The sequence below is a fragment of the Malurus melanocephalus genome, unplaced genomic scaffold (assembly GCF_030028575.1).
Source record: "Malurus melanocephalus ecotype Western Australia unplaced genomic scaffold, MMel_1.1 scaffold_318, whole genome shotgun sequence".
NCBI lineage: Eukaryota > Metazoa > Chordata > Aves > Passeriformes > Maluridae > Malurus > Malurus melanocephalus.
Genome location: NW_026623550.1, coordinates 351531 through 376485, shown reverse-complemented (window position 1 = coordinate 376485; position 24955 = coordinate 351531). Strand labels below are relative to the sequence as shown.

The 24955-nt window shown below is 53.6% G+C and overlaps 3 protein-coding genes and 1 long non-coding RNA gene across 6 annotated transcripts in view; 1 reads left to right on the top strand and 3 right to left on the bottom strand.

The window, feature by feature from the left end:
• Window positions 1-535, bottom strand: part of PTBP1 (polypyrimidine tract binding protein 1) — a 27238-nt gene extending 26703 nt beyond the window's left edge. The window contains exon 1 of one of the 2 annotated variants that reach the window (XM_057377584.1): window positions 427-535. Coding sequence is in view for 1 of the 2 variants with exons in the window: in XM_057377581.1 (XP_057233564.1) it covers window positions 427-434 (8 nt within the window). In the remaining variant the exon portion in view is untranslated. The remainder of the gene's footprint in view (window positions 1-426) is intronic. The other variant, XM_057377581.1, reaches the window with a different exon arrangement.
• An 8696-nt stretch (window positions 536-9231) lies between these two features.
• Window positions 9232-19276, top strand: LOC130580230 (uncharacterized). Its single transcript, XM_057377591.1, has 4 exons — window positions 9232-9299; window positions 15536-15620; window positions 15795-16845; window positions 18379-19276. The coding sequence occupies exons 2-4, from the start codon at window positions 15618-15620 to the stop codon at window positions 19218-19220; spliced, it is 1896 nt and encodes a 631-aa protein (XP_057233574.1). The 5' UTR covers window positions 9232-9299; window positions 15536-15617; the 3' UTR covers window positions 19221-19276.
• On the bottom strand, window positions 13272-20627 carry LOC130580231 (uncharacterized). 2 transcript variants are annotated; one of them, XR_008966084.1, is made up of 6 exons: window positions 20495-20627; window positions 19241-19406; window positions 18828-19142; window positions 18513-18692; window positions 15772-15908; window positions 13272-13611 (listed from the first exon to the last, which is right to left on the bottom strand). It is a non-coding gene; the product is annotated as an uncharacterized LOC130580231 (long non-coding RNA). The 2 variants fall into 2 exon arrangements; XR_008966085.1 differs by lacking the exons at window positions 13272-13611; window positions 15772-15908 and having other exon boundaries at window positions 18478-18531; window positions 19086-19142.
• Window positions 20628-20857: 230 nt separating this feature from the next.
• PALM (paralemmin) overlaps window positions 20858-24955 on the bottom strand; it is an 18154-nt gene continuing 14056 nt past the window's right edge. The window contains exons 11-14 of the mRNA XM_057377562.1: window positions 22837-24936; window positions 22209-22420; window positions 21758-21796; window positions 20858-21499 (exon numbers count right to left, since the gene is read on the bottom strand). Coding sequence (XP_057233545.1) covers window positions 21413-21499; window positions 21758-21796; window positions 22209-22420; window positions 22837-24936 — 2438 coding nt within the window. The 3' untranslated portion in view covers window positions 20858-21412. The remainder of the gene's footprint in view (window positions 21500-21757; window positions 21797-22208; window positions 22421-22836; window positions 24937-24955) is intronic.

Below are 24955 nucleotides of genomic sequence, written 5' to 3'. Positions count from 1 at the left end.
GCCCCCGCGGCGCTCCCGGTTCACCGCCCCCCGGTCGGCCCCAACGGGACCCCGTGAGCCCCCTCAGCCGGCAGCCTCCGAGCTCCCCTCGGCCGAGACTCCCGGAGCCCCTCCGGGCGGGACCCCCGAGCTCTCGCCGGCCGGGACCCGCGGTGCGGTGGGAGCACACGCGGAGCCGGTCCGCACGAGGCACCGCGCCGGAGTCCCCCCCGCTTCCCCCGCCGCCCGCGGGGAGGGATCCGGGGGCGGGGGGGATCTTTGGCCCCCACACGAGACCCCCCCCTCGCCCGCCTCGGCCGCGCCCGCGGGCCCCCCACAGGTACCGCCCAAGCCCCCGGCGCGGGTCCTCGACCCGAGCGCCCCGCACCACGGGATGGGCCCGGCAGCGCCGCTCGCGGCCCCGGCGCGGCGCCGGGCGGGACTCACCCGTCCATTGCACACGGAGACGACCCGTCGGGAGCGGAGTGGAGGCGCCGCAATAGCGGGACGATCAAGACCGCTCCGTGTTATAGACTCACAAAATGGCGGCGGCGCCCGGCCCGCCTCGCCCGCGCCGGCTTTCCATTGGCCGACGGAGCTGTCACCCTGACRGAGGGGCGGGACCACCCGCCTCCCKGGGTTGGCGYCCTGGCTCCCCGCGCGAAGCCGATTGGCTGCGGGCGGCGGGAGGGGCGGGGCGAAGTTCCAGTGCGCGGCGCCATTCGGTAGGCGGAGGGAGGCGGCTGGGAGGAGCCATCTTCAGAGCGGGAAGGAGGCCGGAATGACACCCGGAGCCGCCATATTGGTTGGGGGCAGGGCATGGGGYTCACTGCGTTGGGCGCCATCTTGGGTACGGGCAAAGGGTCCCCCCTCGTGCGCGTTGTGAGGCCGGGGGGCTGCGGGGGCGCCATGTTGGGGGCGGGCAGGGAAGGCGCGCGCGCCGCCGCCGCCATCCCGTGCCTGGGGCGTCGTGCGGCGCTCGGGGGCTTGTTGAAACTCCTGTGTTAGGACGGAGTCTGTGTAATCGCAGTTAATCAGGATAAAGAATAAGGATAAAGATTACCAGAGGGTGAGAGAGAGAGAGAGAGAGAGGGAGAGAGATCCTGTGAGGTAAGACGTTAAACGTACCTGCCTGATCTGTGCCTCAGGTACCGTTGTGACAGTTTGCTGCCCCAGCCCAGCTCTATGGCACATCGGGGGCATTTCAGTGCTTAATGTCGGGCATTTCCGATAAGCCCCACTTCGCCAGGGATTCAGGTACATTGCAGGGATTTGGGGATTGTCAAACTTCTGAAAGATCGGCCTTTGCAGGTTGCGGGCCGCTTGTGGTGAGTTTGAACCGAGTGCGGTGGCTTTGTGCGAAATCCTTCTGTGGCTCCCACAGGGTGACCGGGCCAAATTTAGGGGTCTGTCCCCATCCGTGACCCTCGGGCACAGCTGGATCCTCCCCACCGCTGCTCCATGGAGCTATTGCTGCCATGGATGAAACGTTTATTTAAATACAGGCAGCATTTCTCGCTGGGGATTTCAGTAGCGATTCCTGAGCCTCACCACAGGCCACGAGGATTAACAGGTCAGCTTCTGGCTGATTTCTAGCCCTGCCATTTCACACCCGGCGCTTTTCTGTGAGAAAATTCGGCAATTCTGCCAAAACACCTCTGCTGCCGGTGGTAAACACCAACACGGGGCGGTTCAGGGACGTATGTGAGAGCTCAGAAAGTTATTTTAAAAATAAGAGCGCAAAGAAAGTTGAGGTGTTGTACCTGGGCAGCGTTTGTGCTTCGTGTCAGGTAACTCTGGCAGGTACAGACATGCATTTTGGTTTCTCGTGTCTCTCTCCAGAGCACACGTGATATGTGAGTAGGGAAAAAAAAAAAGAAGTGGAGTGGTCTTTTTTTTCCCAAACCCGTGTTGCTGTGTCAGGTCCTGTGCCTCATTTCTCCTTGGGGCAGTGCTCAGGGGTTTCACTGGYCCTGATCAGATGTCACCAGTTTGGCCCCTGTGGAGTTTAAAATCGAGCAAAAGTGTGTTCTGAACTATTGCTGAAGGCAACTAAACCCATCTGAAAACAGGTTATTTACTGAGTCCTGCATATGAAAGGCTCAGCTGCTGCCTSAGATAAGAGATTTACAACTTCGATGGGGCAAAGAATGGGAAAATGATGGGATTACGATCCACTGTAGCTGAGTGCCAGAGAGATAAAGTGATGTGATCAAAGARAGCAGGAATTTAGCTTCCAACACAAGCTCCCTGCACTCCTTGAACTGTGCCTGGTTTAAGGTGTATTTCCCATGAAGGTGTTTCTTCCATAAGTAAGGAATCCCTTGATGGTAGAGGATGCTGTGGAGACAGAATCCCTCTTTTTTTTTTCCTTTTTTTTTTAATATGAAGTATTTCTGTACCCTAAAGAAGAGCACCCTGAACACCCCACAAAGACCAAAAACATTCACTAACACTTGTCCCTACCAGGGCATGGTCTGATTTTCTACTGGCGGCTGACATGAGTTTATGGCATGTGCAGGTATCCTTTTTCAGATATCTTTGGCAGAGCAAACAGAAGTGAATGCCCCCGCAGGATTCCTGATTTCCAAAGGCCTTTYCTTTGCAGGTGTGGTTTGATTTAAAAGGCTCTTTAAGGTTTGTGCAAGCTCACCCCGATTTTCCACAGTTCTTGCAGAAACGGTGATTGTGCAATATTTTATTGCTCATTTCCCTGCAATATGAACAGAACTTTGCAGACAGCATCTGCTCAGGTATTGTGGGACTGCAAGTGGCCAGTGATGCTGTTGTGGTTTTCTCTGGGCCAAAGGGGAAAATATTTTTAAGAACAAGATTACACTTGATATGAAAACACAGCAGGGGGCAGGAACAGCCCCTGTGTGTCCTTGTGTTTGTTTTGAAAAACAAACCCAGATGAAAATGGCCATGTGAGGGGGAAAAACAAAAAAAAAAAAAATAGGAGGGCAAAGGGAAAAAAATGAATCAGCTTCTTTTGTATGATCCTGCAGCAGTGTCTCACGTCCCACCCTGGTTCTGGCTCTGGTTCCTCTGTCCGGGAAGGGCTCTGGGGCACACCCAGTTTATTCCCTTTTTAAGCCCTTCCTGCCTGTGTTATCTCTTGGCATTTAATTCACCAGCAGGGAAGAAAAGCCCTCTGAAACAAAACGGACCCTTTCCTGCTTTTTCCCTTTGTATTGTTAAACAGCTCCACAGCCCGTGTGGGGTCAGGGACACTTCTCCTTGAAACCACGTCCTTTGCAAACTGGCAAAACTCTTCCCCTTCTCCTTCCTCTTCCACCCAACATTTCTGTCAGCAGTTTGAAAAACAGAACCCTCCTAAACRGGGGCTGGTTCAGGAGTCTGAAGGCCTTGGTAGAGTGGTGCATCCTGGATACTGCTGTCAGTGCCAATTGTTTTCCTAGAAGTTCCTCTCCTGCCTCATCATTCCCAGCAAGGCCYTAAATCAGGGAACTCTCACAGTAAACTACCAGTGAATCCCAAAGAAACCAGGGAGCAGGGGGTGTCTCCAATCCTTCTTCTTCTCTCTGTGGCTTTTATTTATTTCCAACCCCTCTCAGTGAACACGGCGGTTTTATTTCAAAGCCTATTGGCAGCTTTAGCAACATCTCACCATGCCAGAACATTCTTCTGTGCATCRTTCACGATGCCACATCACCGCTCTGGGAATGGTTAGCGCAGGGCGGGCGGAGCAGGAGCAGAATCCCTGCAGGGTTTGTCAATCCACAAATTGAGGGTCTGACCCACAGACTCCCCTCCTCGTGCTTGAGGGAAGGGACCAGGAGAGAGTTTCAAAGTCCCTCTGCTGCTGAAGAGGAGGAGGATTGGGCACAGGAAGGGCTGGCTSTGTTAGTTCCAGCATTTAGGAGAGGCACAGCTCTTACCTGCACACACGTGGCTTTCTGAGCAGGACACAACATGAACAAGGGGGGTGTTTATTGATCTATTATTATTCTATTGATCCACGAGAGTTTGGCAGCGTGGAATACTATCAAAGAGTGTTTTGATTGGTGACTGAAAAATAAACGGGTTTGGAATTGAGCTTAATATGCTGTAAGTAATAAAAAGAAGTGTTCTTGGAGGCTGAATTTTTACAAGGGCCTGGGCAAGGGGGATGATTCCATGATTCTGCAATTCCTAACCCGTCCCCAAGTGGGGTGTCTGTGACAGCTCAGCCACAGCAGCGATTTGAGACCTCCTGTGCAGGGCCAGAGCTGAGCGAGTGAAAAACACTCTGCAAGGCAGGAGAGCTGACCTGGGCATGGTTCGTGTTGCTATTGCACACTCCGAGCTCCCCTTTCACAGCTTCARGCACCTACGTGAACTTCAAATTTGAAGCAGAGTCAGAAGAGCTCCCATTTTACATCTTTTGTTTAATCCGTGACACAAGAGACTCCTGTGCATTTCTGCTGTCTCCGTCCATGTTATTTCAGCACTTCCCTGTCCCCACGGCTCCTCCCGATGCTCTGGGGTGACTCATTTCCTGTGCRGGACGAACCAGCCATTTCCTGGCTGTTCAACACAGGACTTTTCTCCCTCCTAGTCGGGGTTGGAATGGTGAAGATTAAGCCATGGTTTGAGTAATCTTTGGTTTGATTAATCTATGGTCTGATTATAACCCTTGCAACCCACCCAGAGCTGCTGCTCTTCACAGAAATTACCTGGCAGTAGCTGGGGTTTTTGGCTGCCCCTGCTCTCCTGGGCCCCAGGCTTGGTGATTTGGACTCTGACATTAAAGTCGTCACTCTAACAGTGATCACTCTCACCAGCTCTAACAGTGCCATCCTTCTCATCACTGCAAACCAGCTCTTCTCTTAATTCAACCCATTTCAGCTCRTAAATAAACAGGATTTTGGAAAAGTACCACAGGGCAAAGCCACAGATCTCACAGCACAGATCAAAGCTAAAAATTTTGATTTATCCTCCTAAGTGCTACCAGAATTGCTTATTGGCATTTGAGAAATCCAGGTTATACCCATGTTTGTGTTAGACACAGGTTATCAGAAGGCTGGGTTGGTTCCTGTATTGATTCTGTGCCCATCATTCCAGTTCTTCCCTCCAACCTCTGCTCCCAGTTTCCTGAGCCACTCTTCATTCCCATCCCAYGCTGTGATAACCTGTGGACATCTCATGGAGCACAGACATTGCCTGGTTACTGCAGTGCCAGCCTGAGGTGTCACAGCACTTTCGAGCAGCTTTTTACTACTGGATTTTTAATTATTCTTTTAATCTTGAACGCTTGGGCTCATCAGCCTGACATAGACCTGAAATGTTGGGGAAGAAACCCCTCACAGTCGGCATGCTGCTGCTGAAGTCTGAAAAGAGCACATGTGGAGGGCTGAGGCCTGAATAATTCACACCTGTAATGATTTATTCATGCCCCAAAGCTGAATAATACCTCCCTGTGACTTTCCATTATCTCAAAGAGAAGGAGGGTTCCRATTCCGCTGTCCCCAGCCCAGTCCTTGTCCTGCGCTGGACTCGGAGCAGGAGGGGCTGACATCTCTGCACAACACAAACTGGCTGCCTCTGCCTTTCCAGTGCCACAGCTGTGGACTCTAACACCCAAACCAAAATGTAGGGACAGGTCCTTGCAAATTGTTCAGAAAGGACAGTGGGTGAGCAAGCAGCTAAAGCTCTTTTCCACGGATACACGTGGAAAGTAAGACCCTGAGGTCATGATGCARCACTTTCTGAGCATGGAAAACAGACAGGCCCTGACTCTGTGATATGAAACCGTCGAGCTGAGCTCTCTCCACGAGAAATAGCAGCGTTTCCCACTGTGAACTTACAGAATCTGACACAGTCGATGTCGCATTGCAGGATCATTTTCTGCACTTGCAGAAACCTTGCAGGAGAAGCCTGGACAAAGAGCAGCGGCTCAGGCTCATCTTTCCTGCCTGCTGTGTGCTCTCAGAAAATACCATCAAGAGAGGTTTGCAGGGCCATGCTCTGAGTTCCTGACCTGGGCGAGGATTCTGCAAGACATTCAAATTCCGTCTGTCTAGAAAGGCTGAAAGATGATCCCGTGTTTCAGRGAGTCTCCAGACCCCCAGGCAGCACTGCTCCTCACTGGCTGGTGTGAAATTTCCTAATTGTTTAACCTGCAATCCTGACTTTCTTTGTCCTTGAAACAGGCCCTGCATCAGCATAATTAAAAATGTCAAACAGGCTTGAGAACCTCTCCCAAGTTGCTAAAAATGAATGTGAATTTCCTTTTTGCAGCCTCACTCAGTCTCTCCCTTGCTCTGGCCTCAGCTTTTCCGAGTGCCTGGTTCCAGCCCCTCAGCATAGTTTGCATTCCACTGCCAAGAATGAACATTTATTTATACAAACAACCCTCTTTCCAAGCACATCTCCYGCTATCCCAGGGCAGGGAAGTAAACACCATTTCTGGTCTGTCTGTAGCTCCARCTCTGCATTTCCTTCTTGCTTTAGTCAGGGGTTTGTTTGCAGAGAAAGCTGAGCACTGTTCTATCACTTTCCTGTGCCCAGCAACAGCCTGGGAAGCTCCTTCACTTCCTTAAAATGRTTTGAGTTTGTGACCCTCTAAGGATAGTGTTTTATCAGCCTCTCGAGGGGGCTCACTGCCTCAGCAACAATTTCTAGAGCTGGAATGTGGGGGCTCTGCAGGATTTTGAGAGTACTCAGCCCCCAGTACCTTCTGCTTTCCCAGCACACCATCACCTGGTGTTCCCAGTCTGTTACTGGGTCGCTGCACTGTTCTGGTTCTCTCAGCAGTGCGGTGGAGCTCAGAGGGAACTGGAACAGCAGCTCCCAGATGAGCAGTGCCACAGGGCCGAGGGGAGGCAGGTGCAGCTCATGCATTATTGCTGCAGCATCTCCATCGCTCACCTGCCGGGCTCAGGGATTGTTCCTGAAACCTTAGCTCAGCCCCTCTGTCTACAGGTGTCTCCTGTTGCATCTGCCATTTGAATGGATATGGCACAGATGCCAGATGACTCCAGACAGGGCAATGTCACAGTCTGAGCACATTTAAATGAGAAAGGKCCCTGACAGAGAGATAGGCACCTGCAGAGCAGCCAGGGATGCTCYCTCAGGAGCAGAGCCTGCTTGCTGCTCGCTCCCTGCTCTGAGCACAGGATTTTACTGGTAGAAATTGCAGCAACATTTGAAGAGATGTGCACAGCATAAAGGGGGTGTGTGTGTGTGTGTATGTGTGTGTGTGTCCCATGCACACGGATAACACAGCTCAGTGTGCCCCACAAAACACATGGAAGCACACAGATAACACAGCCTGGTAACGTCCATGTGTTCATCCGTGTTTGTGTCTGCACCCCTCTAATCTGTGCTGTGGCTCCCCTGGAGCTGAGGGGGACACAAGAAACTCAAGAGCAAGAGGACTGGAGGGATTGCCCAAATCCTGCTGCTCCCTCCGCCAAATTCTGTGTTTTGGTGCCACATGTGGTGACTCAGGAGCTGCGGCAGCACAGCTGAGTCCAGCTCCTTGTTTCCACACTGAGTCAAGAACAAAGATGTCCAAACACAGGCGGCTCAGAGAGGACAGGGACAACCGTGCTCTGTGCCTGCCGTGAGCCCCATTGTCATCCTGGCCAAGAACGACATCATTTCCCCAGGGCTGCAGCTCTATTAAACACAAAGCTCCAAATTATTTCCTTCTTGGATCAAAGATGTGTTTGTTCCAGTGGCACTTAAGTTTAAAAGGCAGTGCTGGGGATGAATGAAACCTCCCCAGTGGCAGCTGCTGAGGCTCAATTGGTTTGTCAGTGCTGTAGTTATGCTGTGGGCATCTCGTGGTTGCCAGCCCATATGTTCCTGAAGGATGTTGTGCATTGGAACAGCTCAGGGAAGCCTTGCTCTACAGCTGAGGAGCTTTTGCTTTCGTGGTGTGAAGGTTTGTTCATGCTTCAGATGGTGAAAGTGTTCAGGGATCTCACGTTCTGATTCCAGACTCAAACCCAGAGTGCTCCAGATCAAAGTGGGTGGAAGTGTATGAAGACACACGATGGCTTATGTGCAGAAACCTGGAATTGGTGGTTTGATTGTAGACTGGGTGAGGAACTGTCAGACTGAAATAGTTCGTGCCTCAAACATTGATATAAAGTTTTGCTCGTTGGAACCTGCCTCTAAATTCTGTCTGCTGGTCTGGATTGTACAGCACAGAGTCCCTGTAACAGACAGGGACTGGAGTATGAAATTAAGCATTAAAAGAACATGAAGGCAGCAACATGCAGCATGTGAAGTCAGGGAGAACTGAGAACAGGAGGAAGCCAAAGGAACAAAAGAAATCCAATATCCTTTAGAAGTTTTAATATTTAATTGGCGAGCTCTCTGATACCAGGGCAGTGAGTGTGGTGGATGATGACAGGAGCCCGTCCCTGTGGGCACCCAGCATCCCCAAAACACAGTCACAGGGGCTCCTTGTGTGTAGAACCATCAGTTCATGTGCAGCTCCCTGCTCTCCCCATGCCACAGCACTGAATTCCTGGTTTTGGGTAAAACCAGCATCACCACGGCCTGCAAGAGTCTCCCACTGCCAGGCAGCAGGTCTGGAAATTGGGGATGCATCATTCCTGGCTCCCTCCTGTGCAGGTGCTGCTTTCACCTGCATCCAGARGAGCRTTTCCATGAGCTCMCACACTCCCTGTGGAGCTAAATTCYATCCAGAGGAGCTACATTTTCTTGCTTTAAGGTCAGAGCTCAAAAAAAAAAAAATAAAGTACTATATTTATTGAGAAAATACTTCATTCCGTATTGCGAGATGGCAGGTTCCTTCTGCAGCAGGTATAAGTCAGTTCTCAGAATCCTTCCCTCAGGGGCAGTTTCAGCTGAGAACTCCAGATCCAAACCACCCATTGGCTCTGGTTTCTCTGGAATATGTCAAGTAGAGTTGCTGGTTTGCTCCTCCTCASGCTCTGGGCAGGGTGTGATGTTTGCAGCTCTCCCAGATCCAACGCCAGACTGTGTTTCTTGTCCAAAGGATCAGTTGGGTGTGCCAGAGCTGGGCTTGTTGYCCCTCCCAAGGGGCAGTTGCCAGGTTTTCATCCCTAAAGCTCTCAGCAATGGGGAGCAGCTCCAGATTCTGCCTGCCCGGGCTGCTGCCCCACCGCTCAGAGCCCAACAAAGCTCAAGGGCTCTCAGGGAAGAGGGCTTTGCTCATTGTTCTATCCCACCCAAGGGWTTGGCAGGTTGCTTTGAGTTCCCTTTCCTAACTAACACTTCTCTCTCCTCTCTCCTAGGCTGCCCTGTGCCCTGGATGAGATCCTGTCCTTGGGCAGGGCTGTGCTCCGTGGGAGGCTGCCTGCCTGACCTTGGAGTGGGTAAGGGAGACTGTGGCATGTCAAAACAAGGCCAGAGTACAAAATGGAGCAGGAGCCAAGGCTCCAAAGGTGGGAGGGAGCCTGCAAGTCTCCCAGATGTCCCATGGCATCACCAGAGAGCATAAAACCAATGCATTTCTGTGGCCAAAACCCTGGGGTGCTGCCTGGGGAGATGTTTTGTGATGGACAAGAACTTGGGGTTCCCTCTGTTCTCCTCATGCCAGAGACCCAGCAGGGAACATCCCACATTTTGGCATCTTCCCCTCACCTGCCAGGTTACTTTGTTACCACCAAAGTGGTTTTTCCTGCCTCTGGGAACCATCTCCCATCCCATCCCATCCCATCCCAGAAAAGCCTTGGTAAACATCTGGGGTGCAGAAGAGAGCGTGAGCATTTGGCTGGTGCTGGTGAGACTGAGCCCTGCACCCCCAGGTGGAGTCACCTCAGTTTTGGGGGCTTCAGACGGGTGGGACAGTCCTGAGGTGTCAATCGCTAAAGATGGTCTGTATTGTAAACGAAGTAGGTTACTATGTCCCATTGTGAGCAATTAATCTAATTACACGTCACAGATTCACCCACAAATACTRTTTAATAACAAATAGCTGCCACGCTCTAGCCAGTGTGCTAAGGGAACACGTGAGATCTGTTTTGTGGGCAGGTGGGAARACAGGGGAGAGGGTCTGGTTTAGTTCAGAGAGAGCCTGGTCCCAAAATGAGAGTGAAACGYTGGGTGCTGTGTCCTGTTCCCAGCACTGGTGGGTGGGGTTGGGTCGGTTCCGTTTAGCAGATGGCTGAAGAAACATCTGATTGCACTGGATGACTTTAGTTAATCTTTAAAAGACTGCTCAGAAATGTAAAAAAGGGCAATAAACGCCCTGTCAATTAAATCAAACAAGATTTACGCCCTCCCCTCGCCAGCACCAACTGTTCGCTTTGTCTGTTTGGCACCGGCGGGGCAGCACGGACCGAGCCCAGCCCATCCCGGGGTCTCCGTTCTCCCACACCAGTTCCAGGCAGGACACGGGGGGACCGGCGGGACCGGGGCGAGCACCGGGGACCGAGCTCCCCCTGCCGATACCGGAGCCGAGCGCCCTCCGCCGGTACCGGAGCCGAGCTCCCCCTGCCGGTACCGGAGCCGAGCTCCCTCCGCCGGTACCGGGGACCGAGCTCCCTCCGCCGGTACCGGAGCCGAGCTCCCCCTGCCGGTACCGGAGCCGAGCGCCTTCCGCCGGTACCGGAGCCGAGCTCCCCCTGCCGGTACCGGAGCCGAGCGCCCTCCGCCGGTACCGGAGCCGAGCTCCCCCTGCCGGTACCGGAGCCGAGCGCTCTCCGCCGGTACCGGAGCCGAGCTCCCTCTGCCGGTACCGGAGCTGAACGCCCTCCGCCGGTACCGGGGGCCGAGCTCCCTCCGCCGGTACCGGGGACCGAGCTCCCTCCGCCGGTACCGGAGCCGAGCTCCCCCTGCCGGTACCGGAGCCGAGCGCCTTCCGCCGGTACCGGAGCCGTGCGCCCTCTGCCGGTACCGGAGCCGAGCTCCTCCGCCGGTACCGGAGCCGAGCTCCCCCTGCCGGTACCGGAGCCGAGCGCTCTCCGCCGGTACCGGAGCCGAGCTCCCTCTGCCGGTACCGGAGCTGAACGCCCTCCGCCGGTACTGGAGCCGAGCTCCCCCTGCCGGTACCGGGGACCGAGCGCCCTCCGCCGGTACCGGAGCCGAGCTCCCCCTGCCGGTACCGGGGACCGAGCGTCCTCCGCCGGTACCGGAGCCGATCTCCCTCTGCCGGTACCGGAGCCGAGCTCCCCCTGCCGGTACCGGGGCCGAGCTCCCCCTGTGCGGGGAGCAGGAACAAAAGGGTTTCTATTCCACGTCGTTCCGGGGTTATTCCGGAGCCCGGCGCGCTCAAACGCGGCAGAACCGGGAGGATCAAAGGTGCTCGTGCAGCGGGAGGTTCCGGTGTTACCCCGTGCCCGGTACTTGGTGACAAACCCCGAGAGCAGCGAGTGAAGCACGGGCAGCTCGTGCTCAGGGCGAGGGGACATTTGCTGTCACACCAACAGGAGTGGGGACACAGTCAATCCTCACAGCTGGGCTGTGTCTCTGTTCTTATCTGTCACTGCACGTGGAATYGTGGGGACAGTCCAGCCAGATGTCCCCAAGGCACTGGCACAAGTGTGAGGTGCCCCCAGATTCCACCCTGACACCGTGACAGTGACACGGTGGCGTTTCCTGGCCAGGTCACAGATGTGCCCATCGCTGATTTCAGCTTTCCAATTTCCTCCTCGGGAATACAACATGAGCTCCTATTTATAGAAGTTGATGGTTTCCAACGAATTTTTTCCTTCACTCAGGCTGTTTTGGTGGCTGATCCCTTTTTGGTGGCCCGGGCAGTGTTGTGCCAACTGCCCGTGGCTTTTATTAGCACTTTTCAGAGGCCTTGATTTAGTGCTCACAGTCACAGTCCCAGGCCAGTGGCTCCGGAACGCAGCCCCTCGGGAGCAGAGATAATTAGAACTCAGGGAAAAAAGTGGTGTCTGAGTGTTTGAACAAAAAAGCTYTTGTTTAAGGAATGTGGTGCTGGAGGGCAGCGTTTGCCAGCAGGGTCTGTCTCCCACTTGGAGCAGTCAGGTCCTGCCCTCCRCAGACACGCGGGTGGGATTTTCTGGGAGCATCTCTCAAAATGGAGGCACGGTGCCCTGTGGCAAGTACAGGATGTATCCTGGGAATTGTATTTCTGGAAGCAAGGCAGGAGGGGCTGGTGGAAGGACGTGGGGAAGCAGGAAGAGAGCTGAAGAGGTGYTCAGAAGATTCTCGTACGGGGCAGATGAGGAGGGAAACAAACATCGCAGAGAACAGGAAAAACCGATGTGCAGGGAAATGGTGGATCCACCCCCCCAGGCTCTTGCTAAGGAGGGTGAGACAAGCTCTGTGATTTCTGGCAGCCGTGAGCTGCAGCTGCTCCACTCAGCTCCCACGCTGCAGCCAGATGTGTTCGAGTGTTACCTTCCTGCCCTGCCATGGCCCTGGCAATGCTCTGGCAATGCCCTGGCATGTGGARGCTGTCCCAGGTCCCCCCATGTGCAGGGAGGGTTTCCCAAGGGAGCAGGGAAGGGGGCAGGAGTCAAAYGCTGCTGTTCTGTATCCTGTTGTTTTTCCTAGCAGGATTGTTGCAGTTTCCTGCACTGTCTTATCTGGGGCAGGGAAGGCAGCGCTCTCAATTCTCTGGCTCCGTGTGTGTACCGGGTTTTAATGTGCAAAACAGGCGTTGGAGCCCGTGAGAGGARCCAGCCAGGGCTGTCACAGGGCAATGGGACAAGGACAGAGGGGGCAAAGGGCTTTTAGTGCCTCAAAATTAGTGTCTTTATGTAGTGCTCCTGTTTGCACAAGGCTGTGTCTGATTTATGGGTTCAGGCCCTCAGCACACCTGGGAGGGGGAGAGAAGAATATSCCAGGGGTGACATTCTCAGGTGTGTGACAGAGCTCACAGGAGGATCAATCTCAGAAAGTGCTGAGAACGCTTTTYCCCCCTTAAAGGACTCAGTACACACATAAAGTCTTAAAACAGAGAAAAGRATTTCCATGTTTTAGTCAGCCCTGAAGTTTAGTCTCCCCTGAAGTGCTGGAGACTCGTGTGACCTTAGTTGGACACATTTTCTGGAATGCAGATATAAAATGGGCACCCACACCACTGGAAAGCTGTGTGGAGCAGGGCCTGAGAAAGCCAAATCTTGGAGACTTTAAGAAAACCCAAAACACTTCTTTTTTTTTTTTTTTTCCCATGAGTGAGCCTGATTTCTCCTAACTACAGGTTTTAGCAGTAGACTGAATTCTCTGTGGGTTAAAAAAATAATTAAATCCTATACTGTACAGCTCTGGAATGTCCTGTTTTCCTGCAGAAAGGTGTGGGTCCTGCACACAGTGTCCSTTATCAGATGGGAACCTCTCCTGGAAAGAGGATTAACCCACAACATCACTCCCAGSCACACAGACACTGAATCAGGCACGAGGCTCCAAAACAAACCTCAGCCCCAAATCCAAACTGAGACCTCTCCCCACAGCAATCCCAGGGTTGTTGGAAGCAGGTAAAAACTGTGGCAGTGATCAAGATGGATTTTTTTATTGTTTAAAGGGAATAAACATACACCATWTCAGCCTTTGGGAGAAGGACAGTGGTCATTTTTCGCACTCAGCTGTGACTGTGAATCAGTCAGACTGATTCCACTTGCCATTCCTTTGGGGAAATCTCAGTTGCTGGAAGTTTGAAGGCCACAGCAGACTGAAGCATCTGTAGCTGAGCACCAGAGACTKTGCTGGAAGCTAAATAGCAAGAGAAAAAAAAAAGTTTTGTTTTTTTCTTTTTCCAAGAGGTCAGGAAGAGGAAGACATGTGCCTGGAGATAAGGAAAGATAAAAGCATTCCATTTGCAGAGGCCTGTGATAGGGATCAAGATGTTCATCTGCCAAGTCAGTAATTTTGTGGCCTTACAGACCATGCGGAGCTTCCGTTCCTGTTACCTTTTCCCACACTGACTGAAGGCACCAGATTGTTGGCATGAAAGTTCCTTTGAGTCTGTGTGAGCCCTTTCAGGGCTGAACTGAAAGATAAAACTCTCTTTTACTTTAGGAGGGAAAATGGTTCTCCCCCAAGTTTATATTCAGCTTTTAGGGGCTCAGCAGGAGCAGGCTGTGAGCTCCATGGCCTGGGGAGGTGGGAACAGGTCAAACACCTCTGGGGAGARCCTGTTTTGTGTGAGGGGTCAGGACAGCTGAAATGGCCACTGGAGGTGACTCCCCACCCAGTTTGCTGGGATTCATCAGGAGTGAGCTCACGGSAACAGTAGATCCCATACAAGGCCTTGATTAACATCAGGAGCTCAAATTGCATTTGCTGCTTCCAAAAAGGCTCTTATTGTCTGATTTTTTTTGTTAAAGCAGCAGCAGATTTTGGTACAAAATTCTCAGTAAATCCTGCCTTTGCATATTCCACACGCTGGCACATGCAACAGCCAAGCATTYGGGCTAAAATTATCTGTGCTATCATTAGGAAGGAACATATGGATTGATGGAGCCCAAGTGCTTCAAGAAGGCAGCTGTGCTGTTGGGCTGCAGGCTCACCCTAAAGGGAGCAGCTCTTGGTAATTCCTGTCAGTTGGCACCTGCAGGAGGTGTGACCTACTCTTTGGGACATGAGATTTGCTGTTTTGGGCTGGTGCTGGGTGGGCACTGAGGGCACTGGGCACAGCTTCTGCCCAGGGACAGCACTCCTGTGGCACAGCCATCCCTGTCCCTGTGCTGCTGGTTTTACCCTCAGCCTAACTTCCACAGTCCTGAGATAAATCTCCCAGACAAACACAGTGTTTGGGGATTACAGAGCAGCCCTAGAGCTGGGATGGGCTTCTCCTGTGTTCCCCAGCTCGCTGGGAGAGCAGGAGCCCCGGGGCTGGAGCTCCTGTACCTGCACAGTGTGTGCTCAGGTGTGTTCTCAGGTCAGCACATTCTCACTGACCACCAGCCAGGGCCTGTTTTCCCCAAGAGCTGGGTTACATTTAGGCCAGATTGCTCAAAAAAATTACTCAAAGAACTTTAGACAAGGTCCCCATGTCCAGCGTTTTTTTGCTTCTTTTACCACCACTAATTGCAAATATTTTAATTAATCCTGGACCAAGGTGCAAGTGCACAGTGTCGGCAATGGCTCCCACAGGCTGCCATGGTGCTGAGGGCACATTACACTTTCCACAGGGATGACTTCCAAACAGAKGGGAGAGCTTCAAATTTAGTCTCTAATATAAATACGAGTTGCTTGTGCAAGTCCTTCATTTGGGAAACTGCCTCTTGTTACTGTTTGCAAAGTCAGAGAATGTCAGGCTGAACTCACTATTCCTGGTTCTCTCTCTGCAGCTCAGCACTTGGAGACACAGAGCTTGCCAACCACAGAGTGCTGAAGGAATGGCTTGCAGAGTTCAGTTTGTAAAATTCTATTTTCAGTGTTTATATTTAGTTTCCGTTTGGTTGGTGCTGCAGAGGCTGATCCTGCAAATATTTACCCCAGTCAGGTTTTGTGTGTAAAGTTCCTGGGAGCACAGTGGGAGCTCAGCCCAGGGAGGGCACAGGCCTTTAGTGGGCTGAGCATGGAGAAATTCAGTTGCATCTTCTGGCCAGGTTTTTATAGGTATAAATATATATATATATATATATACACACACATCCATGTTATATAGTACACACATGTGTGATCATTTCAGGTTCTGAGAGGGAAAGGCCATTCAAAGAGTCACTGGTGTCCACCTGAGAGAAGGTTCAGTGAGACAGAAAGCAAGCAGCAGCATGGTGAGTGTTCTGTTGTGGCATAAATGATAGCACAGACAGAAAGAATGAGCAAATGGATTTTTWAAAAGTCATGAGATGAAATTACCGGTCTACAATTATTGCACTGTTGGGGAGGGACAGAAACAGTGCCAGGACATCCTCTCTCACTTACATTCTCTCCCAACACCTTCACAGAACGAGAGCATCAGTGATGCAGGGTCCAGCAGTGCTGGCTCCCTTCAGGAGGATCTCGCCAAYCTTGTCATCTGGGCACACACTCACGGTACCATCTGCGACCAGATCCCAGCCCTGGAATTTATGCAAAACACAGATCACCTGAGCAATGACAACGCTGTGCTGTGGATGTGCAGAGATGGGCATGCCTATCACTGGCGCTGTGGGAAGGTCCATGACACCAAAAAAGAAGACCCTGAAGCTGTAGGAAGGAGAAAGAGGCTCCTGTCTTCTGAGTCCTTGGTAGGGGAAGCCAGCTTTGAGGAAAAGAAACTCAAGCTGTCCCCATCATCTTTGGAGATGGGTCAGGGAGATTCTGGGAGCACAGGATCATGTGACAGATCCAATGGGGTCACCGAGCAGAACGATGACGGTGCCTGCACAAGGAATGACGACGAGTCCAGGGGGAGTCAGAATACTGGGAAACCYTTAATGTCATACTCTGCAGCAGAGCAACACTTGTCAATGCCTGGTAGAGTCCAAACAGAGCCATCTGCTGAGGATTTGCAGATACTCCACTGCGAGAAGATGGCGTTGCACCAGCCAACGCCCCCMCAAAGAGCTGCCTTTTCTCCCACGKCAAGGCCATCYGTAAACCGTGCCTACATTCTGCAGGCTCCTGTCAGCGACCCCGAAGACCCAAGCAGGAACATCCTGAGGCTGGCTCCTTTCACTGCTGCAGGGCCCATGGCTGAAACTTCCAGACAAAGGAGTCCCCCGGKGTCAGCAGCACCAAAGGTACAACTCAAACCCCTTCCTGTCCCCTGCACTGAAGCYGGGGCCCAGCCTGAGTCACAGCCCTTGGTGACATTCTTTGAGTTCCAAGCCACTGCTGATGTTCAGCAGCATCTCCAGCTGAGCCCTTCAGAGTGTGGGACACTGGGAAGGGTCTGCAGCGGGGAYAGTGCTGAGAACGTGGGTGAGAACAGCAAGACATTGGGATCTGGGCAGACACCTTGTTCTTCAGCCACCCAGAATCCAGAGAGCCATGCACCTGCAGCCTCAAACAGAGGTAAGACAGCCTGGAGTTCTGTGCCTGCGGGGGTGCGGGGGTGTTCTATTAATCACTTTCCCAAAATATCCAAGGAGGGTGAGTTCACATCACTGCCAAGATTTGTGGATTTGGATTTGGGGCACTCCTGTTTCTGCTCAAGGGGSCTACAAAGCTCCCTGCCTGAAGGAATTGGTACTTTTGTAGGGAATGCCCTTCTCTGAGGTACCCAAAGATGTTCTTGGCTGTGCCCCAGCTCCAATATCCCAGATTGAATACTTTGCTCTTCCATTTTACCATTTTACCCTGTATCTCCACACAGTGTGTTGGCTGTACTTGAGACAGTCCCTGTGGGAACTGGAGCCAGAGAGGGGAMCTCAGGTCTCGAGAGAAAGAAACAAGAGGAGGTAATGCAGAGAAATTGTGACCAAAACTCTGGCTGCACTAAAGCCAGAGGCAAAACCTCCCAGCACTGGCAGTGGCAGCAGAGTGTCAGTCCTGCATGGAAAATGCAGGACTCACACATTGCTTTAGAGCCTTTAAAGAATGAAGATTTTCATATGTGCTATCATGCAGCAGAGTGGGTAGAATCCTTGGGAAGGGCAGAAATTGCTGAGGCTGCATTTGGGGTCTGCTTGGGATGTGTTTACAGCATCAGTGCTGGTCCTGAAAAGGCTTGGGGGTTGTTGTTCCTTGTGGAGCCATAACCACACAAACTGCCACAGTTGGGGTTTGGGAGCAGTGTTTTACTATTTTCATAACTGACATCATGTGTCATCTGAAGGGACTGGGAATTCTTCTGGGAATGTCTGTGTAGTGGCCATTTCTGCCAAGGTAACTGGCTCATGGCTCAGAGGAGGCCTCAGCATTACTGATTCATGAGCTGTTCCTCTCTGCACCCAGAGCAGTCAGTACAAAACAGGCCAAAACCCCAAACCAGTGGGACAGGGACCAATCTTTCAGGATGACAGCTGAGCCTGTACAAAAGGACCTGGTGCAAAAAGGGGAATCTTTAGGTGTTGGCTCATGAACCCTTTTCCATCTCCCCCTCCTCAGCCCTGGACGAGTCACAGGCGAGCAGATGGAGCTTTCCAGCAATCCAAAGAATTCATTTCTCATGCTACATTGAGCTAGGTAGATGTRGTATTGCCATGGCAACTTGAGAGAGAGCCCAACTGGAATCTTGGCAATCCTTTAAACAAAATCATAGTATACTTTTCCTCACCTGTTCTCCCTCACCATCCACCCCAACCTTTGGTTCASGCTGTGGTTATTTCACAGCGAGAGGGAAATTTCCCTGTCTGACAATGAGCAGGGCCAGCTGCCAAGGGAGAGGGAGCAGGAAGGAGCCTGACTTTCCCTGGAGAGGTGGGCACTGCTGGGTGGTGCTGGCTCGTGGAGAGCACAGATCTGAACTACAGCTTTAGGGGAAGGTGTTTGGGAGAGTCCTTTCCTCTCTGAATGKCTTTCAGAAGGCAGGTGGACACCATCCTGCACCTCCTTGTGTTTTACCAATCTTTGTTGCTGTCCACAAAGCTGTGTCTTGTCTTTTAGATGTRCCGAAGAAGCAGAAAAAGAAAAGCTGTAACACTGGGGACATAAACATGTTCAAAGCGTGGTTGAAGTTGCACCACCCCTCGGAGACACGCAAGATCCACCTGCTGCCTCCCGCAGACCTCGACCGCTACCTGGTCTCATTCTTCAGCTCTGCCAAGAAACAGAATGGCAATGATTTTTCTTCCAATTCTTTATACTTCTCCCGGCGCAACATCGACCTATATCTCAAGAAGCACAGCTACCAGTACAGCATGTTGAAAGGGCCAGAGTTCAGAGCCTCTCAGGAAGTCTGGAAATCAAAGCATCGGTACCTGTTCCAAAAGGAGAGGGAGGAAGAGTGGACTGTGGTGGAGAAAATGACAGATGAAGATGTGGAAAACCTTCTTAAGAAAGGCATTTTAAGCAAGATGCACCCTCAGGGYTTGCTGCACCTCATGTTCACCAACCTCATTAGGGGGTTTGGGGCAAGCACCCACATGCAGAACCCCCAGCTGTACTGGGGACAGCTGGTGCTGAGGAAGACCAACGGAGAGGTGGAGTAYTTGGAGTGGAAGGACAATCTGAGCCCGGAGGGAAACGAAGGGGAGCTGAGCCCACGRCTCTTAGCCAAGCCTGAGGATCCAGAGAACTGTCCAGTTGCCAGTTACAAGGAGTATGCCAGGAAGAGGCCRCCAGACATGCTGAATGACAACCACCCTCTTTACCTGTCTCCCAAGGCACTGTGCTCCATCTGGGACAAGGTGTGGTACAGCAGGAAGGCACTGGCAAAAACCAAAATGGATAAGATCTTGAAAGCTATTGCCCAGGAAGTCAGAGAGGTTGTAAAGAAAAGGAAATAGAGGTGTCTTGTCGGCTTTACCCTTTAAGCTGCTCCAAGGCTGCTCTGGAACAGAATCCTGTCGCAGTATTTGGTGTAGGTTGAGAATGAACATCCTTCTGCTGGGCTTCACCTTGCCACTGAAGGTACCTACAGCTCTGCAGCACCCTGGCTTTCAGGGAAGTTCAGTCTGTTGTTGTTTCTGTTACTGGAATTGATAATTCACTGAGTTRATGAGAATCTTCAGTTTCACATTTGCCAAAGAAGTTAATGTTCTACCACACRGTCAATGCCATGAGGAAAGACCAGTGCTGATACGGAGAGGGCTCAGGGGTGGCACAGCCTGGCTAGGAGCATCAGCTGCACCCACATTTTGGGGCTGACACCCCACACAGCTCAGCCTGGGGCACAGACCTGCGGGGAAGGATGAGCGACGTGAGGAGAGTGATAACAGTGCCGATCCCAACCTCATGGGAATGCTTCTGAGAAGGTTCAGGTCATTTCCCTTCGGGAAAAATTGATAGATTGAAAAAATTGTAGCTGTTTTAAGAAGTTACTGAAAGTGCCTGACAATGTTGAAAGGTTTTATGGTAAGTGGTTTCCCTGGAGTGCAAAACACAACTCCACAAAGGTGCTGGGAGATGTGCTCAGCTGCCCCAGTGCTATTTAGTGCCTGTTACAGCTCAGTCAGGTTTTTGGTTGTATTTTTGACAGAGCCAAATAAAAAAAAAAAAACTTTTAATTCAGTCCTGTTTGTCTGCGTCTGAACAGCAGGTGATACTTTCCTGGAACACTAATGTGTTCCCTGTTGTGCTCAGTCTCCCCTGCTCCCAGCCTGGTGGCACAGAGCTCTGGGCCCTTTCAAACCCTATGAGCCATCTCCATGGTGTCAAACAAAGCTTTGGGGGTCAGGCTTTTTGCCAAAATCGATCCCATTAAAGAAATTTAACATCAACAAKTATCTTAAGTACGTTTGAAGAGACATAAAAAAGACAAACTCAAGTGCTGGGTGGCATCTCCCGGCTCCTCTCGTGCTGCTGAGCATTGCCACGACACCACGACTGAGCAGCTGTCCCGAGGGACCGGGTTTCCCTCAGTCCCGAAACCACCCCCGGTCGGGTTCTTCCCTCCCTCTCGCTGGTCCGTTCGACCCACGCCCAAATCTCGGCAACGAGGGACAAAACTGCGCCATCAGCCCCGTGCGATCTGTCACAGAACCTGGGCACCTCCCCGGTCCGCACCGGGAACCGCGGCAGCGCTCACGGATTGTGGTCGGGGTCTCAGAGGGGTCGGTACCGGGGTCTCAGCGGGTCGGCAGCGCAGAGCAGGGTCGGTACCGGGGTCCCGGTGGGTCCGTACCGGGTCCGTACCGGGTCCGTACCGGGTCCCGCGGGCGCTGCCCGGGAGCCCTCTAGCGGGGCCGGGCGGACGGGCACGGACCGCAGCGCGCTTGGGGTCGAACGGGGCTTTGAAGCCCACCCGGTGCCACCCCCGCCCCGAGCAGGGACTCCTTCCACTGGCCCAGGGTGTTCCCAGACCCCCGGTGGGACCCCAGCACTTCCCCAGCCCAGCAGCCTTTGGGACCCCCCCAGCAGGTTCCAGCCCCAGCCCAGCTCTTTTAAAACACCAGCAAAACCAGACAGAGCAGGAACACCGAGGGAAAGCAACAACTCTTTAATAAATTAGCAAAATAAACAGCATTTATATATATATATATATTTATATTCCATTGCTGCATCTCCGTGGATCACAGGAGTTAAACCAATGTTGATTCCCAAGTCCCATGGCAACGCTTATCCAGAGGCTTCGGTCCAGGTACCCCCAGGGCAATGYTCAGCCTCGTGGTACTTAAAAACCTAAAACCACTGAGAAATAAAACAGCTTTTTTGTAAGCCTGAGACACAGCTCCCAAGGGGCAAAGTGAATTACCGGGTGATTTCACCTGGCTGGCTCCAGGCGGAAGTGATTAAAAAGATACTGATCCAATTTTTCCCCGTCTTAAGAAAAAAAAAAGTGTTCCTCCACCCCACAGGGAGGAGGAGGAGGAAGGAGCAGATCTATTGCATGGAAGGATTATCAGTTTAACAATAAACCAGACTGATTTGCAGAGTACACGTCTCCGATTGTTGCGAYGGCCAAGGGTGGAACTGATCGAGTATTTAGGTCACACATGAGCTGATCCTGAACGGGGYGAGCCCCCGAGGCAGGGGTCCCTCAGTCCTCATCCCGCACGTACTGCCCGGCCTCCCAGCGCTGGGCCATGACGCTCTTGTGCCGAAACACTCGGGTGCTTTCCACCACCTGCAGAGACCAGAACGTGCAGGATTTTATAAAGAAGAGACTTTCCTAATGATCTGATTTGCAGAGCTGACCCCCGCCCCCACCTCCCCAACCCGCTCTGCCCAACGCAATGTCCACCCAAGCGGTGCCCTGTGGTAATTGGGACCATCCTGTCCACCCCTGTCCACCCCMCRAGCCTCCAGGAGTGAGGGGAGCTGAGGAATGCGGGAGCTGTCGGGGCAGCATGAGCAGAGCCCCCGCATTCGTGCAGGGCTTTACCTCTGTGTTGACCTTGTCAACGGGTTCAATGCCTGCGTACTGTGGAAAGAGGAAAACACGATTAGATAACGGCAGCCTGGCAGGGGAACATCCAGAGGCGGCTGGATCTGGCCCCTGGCAGGGCACAGAGAGTCAAGGGAAGGCAGCTTGTGCAGTCATGCCCTCCCTGGGGTTGGGGGGACAGTTGAGGCCAGGATCCCCCACAGGAGGAAGGTGCTGTTCCTCTCTGGTCCCACCCAGTGCTGGCAGCCTGGAGGTGCCACCCGGACAGTGCCACTTCACATGGCCCCTCGATGGTGCCACCACCGCTGGGTGTCCCACCGAGCCGGGCAGCTGGATCCCCAGCTCCAGGTGGGAGTCAGGAACAGCCATTTCTCACCCCAGAACCACCAATCTTCTCCCTGGTGCCAGCCCCCCAACCACCTGGCACAAGCAGGGTGGGCACRTTCACCTTTCCGTCCTCCTTCACCCTCCTCCTGCGCTCCTCAAAGGGGCTGGAACGCGATGAGTCGGGGGTGAGGGTGTCTGCGCTGCCCGGGGAGGAGCTGGTCACTCTCAGTGGGGTGAAGGATGATATCAGCGTCAGGATCCCTGTCTGGTGTGAGGCAGGAGAGGAGGCAGGAGAGCCGGACACCGAGTAGTTGCCGCTGGCACCTGAGGCAGCTTGGAGAGAAGGAGTGTCAGGGTAAGGGACTTCAGAACCACTCACAGGGGGTGGGGACCCACAGGAGTGTCAGTCCCCTGCCCCAAAACTGCCTCTGTGGCAGGTCCAGCAGGTTTGGTCACTGCTGGGCCCCTGTGCCTGGGCCCCAGCCAGGRACTGCAGGGATCAGGGGAAAAAATGCATGAGCTGGGCCCTTCTGGGCCTTTCCAGCCCTGTTTGCTGCTGTAACGTGACACAAAGTCATCTTTGAGACCTGAGCAGCTCTGGAATCCTGCAGAGCCTCTCCCTCCTCAGCAGCACTTCTGCTGACTCCAGCGTGTGGGTATCAAGTTCTCCCAGGACAGCTTGCTACCAGCGCACAAGAGCCCTTACAGTCACCCCACCAAATCATCGCTCTGTCCCTCTGCTCCCTTACCAGAGCTGTGCCGAGAGCGGGAGCCCTCCTGGGCAACGCCATCGCCGTTGGTGTCCACCAGCCGCAGCCGCCGCCGCTGCTCCTGCAGCTCCTCTTCCCTCTGCAGRTCACTCCTGATCTCCTCCTCGATCAGCGCCGATGTCTGCGGCTTCCACGTCCGCAGGCGGTACTGCTCCTCCCGGCCACCCTCCCTCCACAGCGGGCTCTGCTGYGTCCCCATGTGCTCGTCCACGAAGGACACCTTGGGCTTCCAGAAGGAGAGGGAGAAATACTCTCTGGGCAGGACAGCGGTGCTGGCGGGGCTCGGGGTGGAGCCGGGAAGTTTTCCTCCGCAGGAATCCTCGCTCCCCCATTTGCTGGAGCTGGCGGAAGCGTGCCGGGACACCCAGGGCTGCTCCCGGCTCCTCTCGCTGGCGGCGAAGCGCGGCTGGGACAGCTGGAAGTGCGCGATGCTCGCTGTGTAGCTGGGAACRCTTTTCCCACCCCTGGCGGTGTCTTCCGCAGGGCTGGGGCTTGAGGGCTGCTCCACCACAAACTCTTTAAGCCAGCTCCTCCTCTGCTCTGCCCGCTTCAGGGGAGTGGGTTTCTGCTGGGGGGCTTCCTCCTGCTCGAACACCCTCCTGCGCTCATCCAGCTCCTGCTGCGTCCCCCTGTCGTAMGCCCCCAGCAGCCTCCCCTGCCTCTTCAGATCTTCCTCTCGCTTSGTTTCCTGCTCGATTTCCCTCTGGACGTAAAGGGAAGCGCGGCCTTTGTCCTTCCCTTTCCTGCCTGGCCCGGGAGATGTGTGAATGTTGAAGACAGGCTTGGTCTGGATCTCCACCAGCTCGCTGCTGGAAGTCAGCCGCTGGATCCCCCTCTCCTTCCAGAGGTTCTCCTCCCTCTCCATGGCCATGCGGATCTCCCTCTCGATGGGTGTCTCGTTGCTGACCCTCGTCTCCTTCTCCCTCTCTCTCAGCCCGTTGCTGCCAGCYCTCAGATCCACATGGAAGGTCTCGTTGGAGGTGCTTCCATCGCTGGCGTAGCCTGCAGTGCCTTCGTTGTACATCTCACCCAAACCAGAGTCCAGGTCTTCTCTGGACCAYGCTTTGGTCAGGATGGACGTCTTCCCGATGGGATACGACCTTTCTGTGTGAGCCTTTCTGGGAGGATAAACCTCCTCTTTCTCAGGTGTCTTGTATGAGGACACACCATAAACCTGGTAAACCTTGTCTGTCCTGCTCTGGCTCGATGCCCCAGCACTGCTGTAGCCTCTCGTGGCTTTTGTGGCCATCTCAGGGCTGTACCATTCTTCCCTGGAGATTTTTGTCACTGATTCTGGCCTTGGGGACATGGCCTGCTGCCCTGGGCTGAAAAATGAGCCCGGGCTGCTCTTTTCCAGCATCAGGAACTGCTGCCGAGCCGCAGAGAAGTTGATCTGCTCYGTGTCGATGTTCTCAGGGTCAACGGGTGTCACAGCCCTGCCTGGGGAAGGCTTGTCAAAGCAGATGGCAAAGCTGGTGGGGACACTGCCTGAGTGCCTGCTGTCACCCTGGCTGCCCAYGCCGGGGCTGATGGAGCTCAGCTCATCCACAGAGCTCCACCTCTCCGCGATGGTGGAGCTCTTCCTCATCACCTGGCTCCGGATGACTTCTTTCCTCTCRTCTTCGAGCTCCCTGGCTTTCTGGGGTGAGATGTTGGGTGGAGGGACCCTGTACAGGTCTTGCTCCTCATCATCATAGAGCTTTGAGGGCTTCCTCTCTCCCCTGTAAGCCCGGAGGTCGTACAGGCTTCCTGATCTCACCACCTCTAGCTTGGACTCCCTGTCCAGGGACGGGGTCCAGACATCTCTTCCACCCTCCAGGAAATACGAGGGTGACTGGGATCTCCTCTTCCAGCTGTAGCCATTCTCCACTCTCTGGGGGCTGCGTTGAGTGGAGCCAAACAGGTCATCGTCACTGCTGGCCCTCAGCTCTGCCAGCGAGTCGTGCCGGTGCGAGGCCTGTGGCAGCTGGAACACCAAGTGCCTGGTGACTCTGTCCATCTCCTGGGACGGGTCACCCCTGTGCCAGCCTTGTCCCAAACAGGGGCCACTGCTCAGCTTCGAGGTCACCCTCGGAGTCCCAGTTCAGTGGAGGCCAAG